The sequence below is a fragment of the Acinonyx jubatus genome, chromosome E2 (assembly GCF_027475565.1).
Source record: "Acinonyx jubatus isolate Ajub_Pintada_27869175 chromosome E2, VMU_Ajub_asm_v1.0, whole genome shotgun sequence".
Lineage (NCBI taxonomy): Eukaryota > Metazoa > Chordata > Mammalia > Carnivora > Felidae > Acinonyx > Acinonyx jubatus.
In genome coordinates this window covers 12,795,560-12,808,175 of record NC_069396.1, presented here as the reverse complement: position 1 = coordinate 12,808,175, position 12,616 = coordinate 12,795,560, and the positions used below count along the sequence as shown (strand labels likewise).

Genomic DNA, 12,616 nt, shown 5'->3' with positions numbered 1-12,616 from the left:
TTTTAGGGCTGGTGGATGTGTTCAACATCTTGATAGCCGTGATGGTTTCAGGGGCATACGCATGTCAAAATTTACCAAGCTGCACACTTTGAATATGTACAGCTTACTGTGCGTCAGTTGTATCTCAGCTTAGAAAATGAATACCAACTTGGGTGGAAAAAGAAAGGGTGTGTGGGGGGAGATGCACTGTGGTGGCCATGTTGGAAAACATGACCTACCTCATTCACCAGGTGCTTCCAACATGCCGGGTACCGTGTGTGCTAAGTGCCTCGTGGCACTGGCGCTGAGTCCACCGGATAACCCACCCTGAGGGAAGATGAGGAGGTGGCCAATTATTTATTGTTATGATTATCTTGGTTGCTATTACAGAACCACGAGGTCTGGGTCTCTCTGGGACCGAAGGATGTCTCAGGGCTCTGGTGAGCAGGCCATCAAGGCTTTTCTTCCCGAGCCGCAGGAGAAACTGCGGGCCGCTTCTTGGGACAGTCAGGAAGCAGAGCAACGTGGAGAAACAGGTGGGGGGCTTTGTGAGAGGGTGTGGGGACATGGCTGCCGAACTGAGAAGCTGGAAGGAGGCAGCAGAGGGGCCCCTCTTGGGCCGGAGAGGCCCCCCCTTCTTCTGTTACATTAGCCCCTTTGGACAGGTAGGTGCCTGCTCTGGACCCTCTGGTGACTGCATCCAGCTTTCCTCTGGGAACCACCATGCTGTGACTCCAAGTCCCCAAAGACCCTCTGAAATTGCCCCCATGCCTCAGCTTCCAGAGGGCACAGGTGACCCAGGCCCAGCCAGCCCACTGATCACAGTGATGGGTTTTGGCAGGTGCGTGGTCCAGGCTAGGTCGACCAACATCAGCCTTGGACCTCTGCTTCAAGTAACAGGAAGGAGACTCTTCCTTTTCCCCCGAGGTGGCTACGCTGGCCAACCTGAGCCTTGGGCCCTGGGGGACATCTTTCCACCACGTGTGGAGAGCCTGCCCGCAAACCAAACGAAAAGATAGATGGCTACAGAGCAGAGAGAAAGAAAGGGGTGTGCCTCTGACATCACAGTTCAGGCCTGCGGACCCAGCCAGACCCGAGGCCGGGACCTCTCCGGGACTGGTTTCAGGGCCCAGTAAACCAAATCCTCTGCTGAACTGCTTGCAAACCAAGTGGTCCTCTGAGCTTCGCCCCAGCACTCAGAGGCCCCACCCCCACCCCTCCAGGGGCTTTCCGAGAGACCCGGATATTGGGGTTGGCCCACAATTGCACCGCGCCTGTGTCTGTACCCACCCCCCCCCCCCCCGCCCCCTCCGCACCTAGGGAGGAAGCCGACGTCAGGCCCCTCATTCTGGGGCCACAGGAAGGGCCCAGTTGGAGAAGCACTGCATGCTCCGTCCAGCCTCGGGCTGACACGGAGAGAGATGGCGTCGCCACCAAAGCTCCCGAGTAGAGTCCCGGCGTCCTGGCGTGGCTGGGCCCTGTGTGTCTGGCTGCTGTGCTCTGTCTCAGGTGAGCTTCTCCCCTCTCCCTGTCCCAGATCCTAATTAGGCCTCTCGCTCCGTTTAAAATATTGTTTTAATGTTTCTTTAGTTTTTGAGAGAGAGCGAGAGAGGGGCGGAGACGGGGAGCAGGTTCCAGGCTCTGAGCTGTCCCACCACCGGGAGATCATGATCTGAGCCGAAGTCAGCCGCTCAAAGATTGAGCCACCCAGGCGCCCCTCTCGCGTTTAATGGGGATGGAGGTTTGTGACTGTGGACAGATTCTGGTTTAGGAGCGTAGCGGGGACTATTGGAAGCGGAAGGCGGGAGAGCGGCTGGTGCACAGCCGGGTGGACCCCTCACTCCCACCTCCCATGAGGAACCTAGGCCTGAGTGACTGCAGGGTGCCGAGAAGGGGGGCGGGGGAGGTGCAGGGGCTGGACCTGGACGGAGGGGCTTGGGCGGGGCAGTTGAGGGGTGGGAGGGGCGGTCTCGGTACTTGGGGAAGGGGTCAGATCACCCGTGCCTTGCGGTCCCCTGGAGCTGAACAGAAAGAGTAGAAACTGGTGACATTGATTAAGGAGGCACTGTATGCTAGACTTTATCTCATTGAATCCTATGAGAATTCTGTGAGGTAGATTCTACAACCCTCATTTTAGAGTGAGACTGAGGCTTAGATAAGGTGTCCATAGTCACACAGCTAGCTAGTAGATGGGGGTCTGGTGAAAGCGGTGGAGTTGGGGGGGGGTGTGTGACATGGGCTGGGGCATGACATTGGGGCCAGCAGGAGCAGCGGGAGGCTGGGGGCCATCCGGGTGGCAGGAGGTGACCCAGGCTCAAGAGGCTTTGGTGGAGGGGAGGACAGCTGTGTGACAGGATCTGCAGGGCCTGGAGACTGGGACTTGTCTGCAGGCTGGGGAAGCTGGAGGATGGGGAATGCAGGGGTGGGGGGTGGATCTTCCTCACTCTAATTTGGTGGAAATGAGGCCGGAGAGAAACTGAGGAACCCTCAGGGAAGAGCTACCCCCAGTGAGCTTGTCCAGGAGCCAGGAGAGAGGGTGACGGAGAGATCCCAGGGACTGAGACTGAGGCACCAGAAGGGCTGATGGACGGGTGGGAGGGGAGCAGAGTGGGGTCAGCCCCTGGGGTTTGAAGGCAGACCCGGCTTTCACCCAGGAGTGGTCAAGGTAAGTGCCACAGAAAGGTCAAGAGAGATGAGGGCGAGGAAATACCACTACGTCCTGGGTCTTGGTGTTCGAGTGTGATGGGAGAGACTTGTTCTTTTCAAAAGGTGAAACTTTTCATTTCTGACGGTGATAGTAAAGCCTGCAAAGTAAAATTACACAGCAGTAGATTTATTAAAAGCCCTAAGACCTCCCATGGTCCCGAACCCACACGCTACTGCTGTTAACGGTTAAAAATTCCTTCAGGTTTTGGGATATTAGCAAAAACAGATACGTACGTGTGTAAGAGAATTCCCGTTCCTCCACATCTTTGCTGAGACTTGAGAATTATCTGTCTTTTTCATTTCAGCCATTGAGGTACTCGTGCGCCTGATGTCCTTCTAGTCTTTTTTTTTTTTTAATCTCCCCATAGTCTTAATTTCTGTTTCCCTGATGAATAGTGGCATTGAGCGCGTTTTCATGTTTGTTGACCTTTAGGATATCCTGTTCTGTGAAGGGCCCGTTCAAATCTTCTGTTCATGTTTCTGTTGGTTCATTTGACTTTTTGTTTATGATTTATGGGAGATCTTTATATAATCTAAAAATCTAAATAGAACTCCTCTGTTGGTTATTTGTGTTGTATCTTCCAGTCCATGGATCTTTTCGCTGTTGTTAACGGTGTCTTCTGATAAACAGCCACTCCCAATTTTAATGTTGTTTACATAATAGCTTTTCCATTATAATGGACTTTTTTTGGTGTCGTATTTAAGAAATCTTTGCCTACTAAGATTTCTTTCCGAGGTTTATGCTGATAAAGATATTCTCGGGGTGCCTCGGTGGCTCAGTTCATTAAGCTTCTGACTTCGGCTCAGGTCACGTTCTCACAGTTTGTGAGTTCCAGTTCCGCATCAGGCTCTCTGCTGTTAGCACGGAGCCCACTTAGGATCCTTTGTCCCCCTCTCTCTCCGCCCTTCCTCTTCTCGTTCTTTCTCTCTCTCTCTCTCTCTCAACATAAATAAGTAAATAAAGATATTATCCTATGTTTTCTTCCAAGCTTTCCTGTTTTACATTCCAGATTTAGATGTGTAATCCAGCTGAAATTTTTGGTTGTAATCCAGTAAGAGTTGGAGGTTAAAGTTCACTGCTTGTGCAAAACAAACAAACAAACTCACTGCTTGTGCATATGTGCATATCCAGTTGACCGAGCACAAAAGGACGTCTTTTCTCAATAGCCTTATAGCATCGCTTTGTCATAAAACTGTAGACACGTTTTGGAATCTGGCTCATGTTCCACTGATCCCTTGTGTATTCTTGCACCAATACCACACTGTTTTCATTACATCAGCCCCTTGAAAGTTTTGGTTCTTGGGGGTGTAACTCCTCCAGCTCTGCTGTTCTTCAAGATTGCCCTAGATATTCTAGGAACTTTACATTTGCATAAAAATTTTAGAATCAGCTTATCATTTTCCACAAAAAGACCTGCTGGGGTTTGATGGGAACTTTTAAATGTACTAAGACTTGTTTTATGGCTCAGAAGACGAGCTAAGTTTGACGCTGTGTATCACTTTAGGAAAAACTGACAACTCCATCACAGTGAATGTTCTAATGCATGCGCGTGGTATCTGTCTCCACTTACTTACATTGTAAACATTTCTTTCAATAATGTTGTGTGGATTTCACTGTAGAGGACTTGCATAGTTTTAGGAGATTTATTTCTAGGGAGGGCACCTGGGTGGCTCCGTCGGTTAAACGTCTGACTCTTGATTTCGGCTCAGGCCATCATCTCACCGTTCTAGAGTTTCAGCGCCACATGGGGCTCCACGCTGACAGCACGGCGCCTGCTTGCCATGGTCTCTCTCTCCCTCTCTCTCTCCCTCCCCGTCTGCAGCTTGTGTGCGTGCTCTCTCTCTCCAAATGAACTTAAAAAAAAAAAGATTCATTTTTAGGTATCTGTTGGTTTTGATGCTATCATAAGTAGTATTTTGTTAATTTTATTGTCTATTTATAGTTAATATAGAACTATAATTTATTTTTCTATACTTACCTTATATCCAGTGACCTTGATAAACCCATTTATTTCTAACAGATTGTACATTTAAAATTTTATTATGTTTACCACTAGGTTGTCTGCAAATGCGATTTTATTTCTTCTTTAACAGTCCTTAGGTGTTTTTAGAAACAACTTCTGTGAAGTATACGTGTCACGCAATCCACTCAATTTAGATGCACTGTACAATTTAGTTGTTTTCAGCAAATGTACCAAGTTTATTGGTACATTTACCAATGTAGTGTACCAATGCAACTATAACCAGCATTGAGTCTTAGAGCACTTTTATCATCTGGATAGATCCCCCGTGTCAGCAGCACTCACACATTTTTTGACCCATCACCTTCTTATTTTCATTTACTTCTAAATACTGCTATACTTCCAGATTTACTCTTTGACCCATGGGTTATTTAGAACTAAGTTATTTTCCAAACATTTGGGAATTTTCCAAACATCTTTGTCATTGGTCTCTAATTGAATTCCACTGTGGTCAAAGAACATTGTGTGTGTGACTTGAATCCTTTTAAATGTATGAAGACTTGTTTTATGTTCAGAATATGATCTAAGTTGATAAAGGTTCCGTGGGCATTTGAAAAATAAGTGTAATTGGGGGTTGTTGGGTGGAGGGCTCTATAAGTACCGTTTTGTAAATTGGTCGATGGTATTATTCAAGGCGTCTGTATCCTCAGAGATTTTCTACCCGCTTGTTCTATCAAATAAATATTAAAAGATGGGTGTTGAAATCTCTGGCCATTATTGTGGATTTGTCTGTCTTTCTGTGCAGTTCTATTACTTTTGCTTCTTTTATTTTGAAATTCCATTATGTGTGTAAGTGTTTAAGATTGTTATATTCTCTTAATGAATTGAACTCTTTAACATTATGAAATAAAACTTTTTACTATTAGTAGTATTCTTTGCCCTGAAATCAACTTTATCTGATTTTGATACTACCCTTTCTGTTAAAAAAAAAATCATAGTAGCATAGTATGACATTTCCATCCTTTTTCTTTTAAATCATTTTTGTCCTTATGTGAGTTTGTTGTGGATGGAATATCCACAGGATTCCTGTCCAATCAGACTTTCAGTTGAGGTGTTTAGACCACTTACATTTAATATGGTTATTGAAATGGCTGGGTTTATGTCTTTCTGGTGGGATGCCCCTTTTACATCGTTAAGTGTACATCTTCATCTCTTTGTACTATTTTTTGCCTTGAAGCCTATTTGATCTGATGTTAGCATAGGTGTATCAGTGATAATAATACTTTTACTTTCAGTGTTTTCAAGTCCTAATATTTAGGGTGTGATCTTTGTTAGCAGGTTATAGTTGTTAGATTTTGATCCATTCTGTCTATCCTAGTCTTTCAATTGTAGAATTTAGTCCCCTTATATTTAGCGTATTTACTAATATATTTGGGTTTATACCTACTATAGTCCTTGTTTCTCGTTCCCTTTTCTCTTATTTGTTGTCTTCTTTTGCATTCTTTTTTTTTTTTTTTTCTCAATTTATTTTTGGGAGAAAGAGGGAGACAGAGTATCCCAAGTAGGCTCCACACTGTGAGTGCAGAGTCCGACGCAGGGCTCAGACTCACTAACTGTGAGATCATGACCTGAGATGAAATCAAGAGTCAGATGTTCAATTAATTGAGCCACCCAGGTGCTCCTGGATTCTTTTAAAAAATATTCCCTCCTCTAAAAACTTGTTAATTATACATTCTTTTATTATTCTTTTAGTGGCTACTCCTACAGATTAAAATATGCATTTCTGACTTCATGGTCTAATATAATACTACTTTGACCACTTCTCTAATGAGGCTATAATGTTAGAGTATTTTAACTTCACTTGCCTCCTCCCAACTTCTGTGTTGTTCTTATAAGACATTTCAAGTCGACATTTCTATTGCTTTGTACAGACAATATTTATTTATATTTAACTACATATTTACCCTTTCTATTACTCTTCATTCCTTCATGCATTTCCCTGTTTCCATCTAGGGTCGTTTTTCTTTTGCCTGGAGATTTCCTTTTAGGATTCCTGTAGGTGACATATTATCTCAGCTTTTATCTGGGAACATCTTTATTTTCAAGACGGTTTCATTAGGTAAGAAAAAATTCTATGTTGACAGGTTTGTTTGTTTGTTTTCACGCAAGAACTTTAAATGTCTTTTCATTGTCTTCTGGCTTCCATCATCTCTGATGAGAAGTCATCCATCAGTCTTCGTGTAACACAGTACAATGATCAAAATGAAGAAGCCAACATTAATATGATTCAATCTACAAATCTTACTCAAAATTCACCAGTTTTCTCTCCAATATTCTTTAGAGTAAAATAAATATATATAGATGGTCTATATATATATATGGGCCATATATATATATATGGTCCAAGATCCGATCCATGATCACACACTGCATTTAGTTATCATGTCTCTTTATTCTCCTTTAATCTGGAACAGTTCCTTAGTTTTCACCTTTCATGATGGAGTACAGGCCAGTTATTCTGTAGAATATACGTCAACTTGGGTTTGATGCTTCAAACCTGATGTTTCCTCATGATTAGATTCAGGCATGCATTTATGACGGGAATACCACCGAAAGATTGGGTTCTCAGTGCCCTATATCAGGAGACATGATGTCTATTTGCCCCATTCCTGTTGATATTGATTTTGCTCATGTGGCTGGGTGCCTGGGTGGCTCATTCAGTTCAGCGTCCAGCTCTTGATTTGGGCTCAGGTTATGATCTCACTGTTCATGGGATCGAGCCCCGCGTCAAACTCTGCCCTGATGGTGTGGAGCCTGCTTGGGATTCTCTCTCTCCCTAGATCTGCCCCTCCCCCACTCGTGCTCTTTCTCTCTCTCAAAAAATAAATAAATAAACAAATAAATAAACCTACCCAAACCCAAAATGTTTTATCATCTATTGATGCTTCTTGTCTGAGTGATGATTCCTATGGTGGTTGTCAAATGGTGGCTTCCTAATTCCAGAATTCCTTCTACAATTAGTTAGAAGTGTACGGAATGCAGTTTTAATAGAGTTCCATCTACTACTCATTTGCCTTGTTCCTAGGGCTGACCCATTTGGGACCTTGAACTGAAATCCTGATGTATACAGCAGAGGGTTTCCTTGTGAGAGACGTCAAACTCTGATCATTTATCTTCTCAGCACTGTGACTCTGCAAAATTCCACTCTGCTTCACAGAGGTTGGGCTTAGCTTTTAAGGTTCCCATCTTGTAAAATTTCAGACTTCAGGTAATGGTGATAACTGAACATATATTTGAGGTTCCTCGGGCTTTCGGTTTTGTCACTGCAGCCTGTGAGATTATAAACGGCTCTGCTAATTTCTCTTGTCTCACCTGCAGCCTTCCCCCTGGGGAAAACCTGGAGCCTTAGCCTCTTGCCAGAATTGGCAATTGCAGATGGCTGAAAGTTGTCACTTTGCACCTCCGTGGTTCTTCCCTCTGCACATCCTTAACCCTTCCGGCCACTGTTGTTTCTGTAACTCTCTTAAACCTGAAATATCGTCTGTTCCTCTGGCTTTTCTAGTTGTTTTCAGTGGGAACATTATTTGGCTGCCAACAACTCCATCCTACCCAGAAGTGAGAGTTCTTCATTTTCCTTTTATGGGGCCTGCATAGTAGTACTACATAGACCGGGTGTCTCATTTAAAACTTTATCCTCTCCTCTAATTACATTTATTTTCTCATTATTATAACAGTCCTGTTTGTAGGTCTACCAATATACCTGAGTCCAGTTATTTTCCTAAGGTAAATTTATGGAAATAAAATTGTCAGATCACAGAGCGTGATGATGTACAGTTTTGACAGGTATTGTCAAATGGCCTTCTGGTGAGACCGGATGCTTCGGCTGAGCTGACAGTGTCTAATAAAGGACTACTGAGTTGTTTTGAGTGGGTCACTATCCTCTCTGCCTCTTCAGGTGCCCCAGAAGTCCTCCAGCCCTCTCTGTTCCAGCCTCGGTCTTCTGTGGTGAGTGGACGAGGCAATCCACAGATCTGGTGTGTGGTGCAGGGAAGCCCTGCCAGGGCTCATGTCTTATCTTGGTACCAGCAGTTGAAGGGGAGTGGCCCCACCTTCCTGCTGAGTCAGCGAGAAGGGGCTCCCCCCACCTATGGTTTTGGTGTGAATCCTCGCTTTCTGGCAGAGATGGACCCAGCCCAGAATGCTGCGCTCCTGACCGTGGGTAATGCCAGCCCTGCTGATGAGGGCACCTACTACTGTGCCATATGGTTTTCAGGCCAGTATGTCTTTGGAGAAGGTACCCGACTGCTCTATCAGGGTGAGTCTAAGAGCGTGGGGATCTGGTGCCCCTAGTGCATACGATTGCAATGGAGCTGGTGGCAGTGGGCAGAAAGGTGTAGATGGTGGAGCCCCCTTGGAGGAAGCTGTTGTCAGTAGGATGAGGGAAAGAGAAGGAGGGCCCAGGAGAGTAGACTGCCAGCAGGGAAAATGCTCAAGCTTCTGGATGGTGGAATTGGCTGGAAGCATTTGAGGATGGACAGAAACACCTTAGACCGGATTTTTAGGCCTGGGAGGGGAAGCCTCATCAAGAACATTAAATCCCTTCCCTTCCCTTACTCTGTAGTAAGGATACTGGAGGCCCGGAGGACAGAAGGTACATGTGGCAGAGATAAGCTCAGCAGCTCATATTCTGCTCAACAGGCCAGAAGGCCAGTTGTGGGGCAAAGTAGATTCTGACGAAGGTGAGGGAAGGCCATAGAGGAAGGGTAGAAGAGTCTCTAGAGGCCCCAGAAGGAGGGGGATCAATAGGACTGAGTTTGGAAGAGGCTGGTGGTATTGGGTAACATCCTTCTTCCTCTCATTCCCCACAGCTAAGAGGCAACCCCTGGCTCTGCAGCCACCTGAGCTGAGCCTGTTCATCCCAGCCTACGGCCCTCCCTTCCATGTACTTTGTGTGGCCCTAGGACATAACCCTGACCCTCTGAGGGTGTCCTGGGTCCTGGAAGGCCAATACCAGGAGGAAGAGGACTCCACTGGGGGCGCTGGGGATCCCATGGTCAGCTGGCTGCAGCTGCCTCAGGAGGTGGCAGGAATGTCTGTGACTTGCCGAGGCTTGCACCAGAGTGGAGTCTTAGAAGTCGTGCTGCCCCTGCCCTGGGGCCGAGGTGAGTAGAGAGGACCCAGGGGTTGTGCTCCAGTCTTCCTGATGCAACCACCTGGAACCCAGACATCAATTACTCCCTGGCAAGCCAGAAAGTCAAGATAAGCACTGCTGTGTGTGGCAAAGAACCCTTGGCTCTGCCCTAGCTTCTGGAGCCCGTGCAATGTTGTGGGACCAGCTACCCCCAAAGTCCTAATACCTACTCTGTCACTCCTGGCTTCTGTGCTCCCTAGTGGTGAATGCCTGCTTATTTCCTTTGGGGGACAGGGCAGAGGGAAGCTATACGAAGGGCATCTGCTCTGTTCCAGGGCACAGGAGAACGCTGGAAGTGGAGAATGCGAACAAGAGTGGACACATTCTTCTAGGTACGGACCCCCCAACACTGACGTGGGACCCCCTGGGTGGTGAAGCCTTGACTTTTCACGGTCATCGACTCATTCAGCAATCATTTTATGGAGTACTAAGTATTTGCCAGGGCAGAGAGGTGACTGGAACACAGTCTGAATATTAGTGAGTCTAGAGGAGTAGGTCAGACACTGAACCAAGGTTTAAAATGCAAGGAACACTGCACTAAAGGTCCTAGGACAGGAACACAGGAAATATTCAGGAGCTCAGCCAGGAGAGGGGCCCTCCCGCAGGGGGATCTGGGAAGCTCCTGTGTTGATGCAGTCAGAGCTGAGCCCTGAGATTCTGGCTGGAAAAGGTGTAGACCCAGTCCAAAGCACCTGGGTCTAGTCCTGGTTCAGCCCTCAACATTCTGTGGCCCCTAGGGTGGGGGGGGGGAGTGGGGGGGTGGAGGAGGAGTCCTTTACTCTCTTGGCCTCAGATCCACCTACCTACTTACCCCATCCAGTCCAGACCATCTCTGCACTTACAGATCTTAAGTCTAACTTTTTATCCTATAAATGGGGAGTAACACAACTTCACAGAGGATAAAGTGAGCCAGAGAGGCCTCCTTAGGAGGAGGCAGGGGCAGGGAGAAGCCCATGAAGATGCATTGTTCATTGTGGGCCCACTTTCACCCTGTGCCTGTCTCCCTCACAGTGGAGCTGGAGCAGATCCTCATTGCCACCACCTACTGCTACCTGGGACTGCTGGGCGCATCTCTCATCTACGGCCTCATCCTGGCTGCTCTCTGGAGGAATCGCTGTTGTTGGGCCCACCCTACGGAGCCACTCCCCAGAGGGGGTCAAGGAGCGGCCCCCGGTTCCAGGGCGCAGGTGGGCAGGAGGTGCACTCCTGCCGCAGCCCTGGAGCACAAGTGGCCGAGCCCCAGGGGCTTCCATGTCCTCCGAGGGGCTGCCCATGCCCCGGACCCTCCCTCCTTGCTCCAGCCAGCTTCCTCCTAGTCTGCTGCCTTTCGTTACCCATCGGGTCCCCCTTTCTCTCTCAGGCTGTCCAAATTTCTCCATAAATACAGGGAATTTGAGAAGTTACTGCTGTGCTGTGGGTTGTTCTGGGCAAGGGAGGTGGGATCCTGGGACCAAGGCCAATAGCTTCCAGGGGAGGGACGTCCAGGGTATGGTCTGGCTCTGAGGACAGGTCAGCCACTGCAGGCTGGAGCCTGAAAGTCATACAGGTCCCAAGGCCACTCTGGCCGGTCAGAGGGAAACGCATGTGGCAGGGGCAGACCATCAAGTTTTGCTGCTCACTAGCTGAGAAAGCCGGGTCACACCCACCCTCTCTCACTTCTTCATCTAGCAGAGGGCTGGGTATCTAAAGTTCTCCCCCTTTTTGGCTAAAATCCTTTCATTCCTCAGCCCCTTTTGAGAACAAATGCCAAATGCCTCTGAGGATTTAAGTTGGCCAAGGGTTTTTAATCAGAAAGATCACACAGAATTTGAGCGTAGGGTGATTCCTTCAGAGACTAAGGCAGCACGGTCCCCACTACTGCTGTGGCATCCCGTCAAGGGGCCGATGCTGCGAGCTAGGGAACCCACTTCTCCCTTGTGGGAATACCAGTGACTTCATTTCCCACACTTGCACCACAGCAGGCAGCCTCTCTAAGACTCTCAGGAGCATCTGGCCCCAGACTCCTCCCATCCAGGGCGATGGCTGCCCAGAGTTCCCTATAGAGTGTTTCCAGTTGTTCTCTCTTCCTCTTTTGTTCTTCTACGCTTCGCCTTCTCCTGGCCTCCACGCTACACGCAGGCCCACCATCTCCCATGTGACAGCTGCAAAAAGTGGATCTGAGTTCTGAGAAGAAACCCTGGGCCCAGGGTCCTCTGGTCCTTTCTCACCGGGCATCCTAGCACTCAGATCCTGGTACAGATGTTTCTACTTCGAGAAATCCTTGTGTCCATGCAAACTCCTTAAGTGAGGATTTTGTAACACCCACATGCAAATTCACTTTGCCATAGCGAAGGAGACAGAAGCCTCAGGAAGGGTGTCACAGGGGTCACTGGCCCTGGGACTGGGCTGTTGGAACGGGGAGGTGAGGGCTGATGAACAGGGACCTGACAGGGCATGGACAAGAAATGTGGCCTAGTTCTGGGCCCAGAGGGAAGGTGACCACTAGAGACCAGTGCATCCACGTGCCTTATGTGCAACGATGGGTCCCAGCTATGCTCTCCCCAGGAAGGAGCCTTATGATGTGGTTTAAAGTGAGTAATTCCCAACACATCAACCTGACAGTCAGAAAACCTTGGATCCGGCCTCTAAAGTTCCTGTGGTCCTACCCTGCTTGACCTATTTAGCTGAGGAGACAGAAATGACACCACCAAGCGCAGCGAGTAGGGTCAGGGTGCACAGCTCGGGAGATGCTCCTCACAGAGCAGTTGGTTGGGGGCGTCCTCCCAGTCACCAGAGAAGA

At 47.9% G+C, this 12,616-nt stretch overlaps 1 protein-coding gene across 2 annotated transcripts; it reads left to right on the top strand.

Annotated features, from left to right (window-relative positions):
- The first annotated feature begins 1,275 nt into the window (after nucleotides 1-1,275).
- LOC106988722 (immunoglobulin alpha-2 heavy chain-like) lies at nucleotides 1,276-11,240 on the top strand. Of its 2 annotated transcripts, none has more exons than XM_015087200.3 (5): nucleotides 1,276-1,488; nucleotides 8,827-8,961; nucleotides 9,515-9,808; nucleotides 10,113-10,169; nucleotides 10,849-11,240. In XM_015087200.3, exons 1-5 carry the CDS (start codon nucleotides 1,401-1,403, stop codon nucleotides 11,151-11,153), a joined length of 879 nt encoding a protein of 292 aa, XP_014942686.1. In that variant the 5' UTR covers nucleotides 1,276-1,400; the 3' UTR covers nucleotides 11,154-11,240. The 2 variants fall into 2 exon arrangements, with proteins under 2 accessions (XP_014942686.1, XP_026932012.1); XM_027076211.2 differs by having other exon boundaries at nucleotides 8,602-8,961.
- The last annotated feature ends 1,376 nt before the right edge of the window (nucleotides 11,241-12,616 follow it).

Coding starts and splice junctions, on each gene's coding strand:
- LOC106988722 (XM_027076211.2), top strand. CDS start 1,401: ATGGCGTCGCCACCAAAGCTCCCGAGTAGAGTCCCGGCGTCCTGGCGT. Junction 1,489..8,601: donor GCTGCTGTGCTCTGTCTCAG/GTGAGCTTCTCC, acceptor CTGCCTCTTCAG/GTGCCCCAGAAGTCCTCCAG. Junction 10,170..10,848: donor GAGTGGACACATTCTTCTAG/GTACGGACCCCC, acceptor TCTCCCTCACAG/TGGAGCTGGAGCAGATCCTC.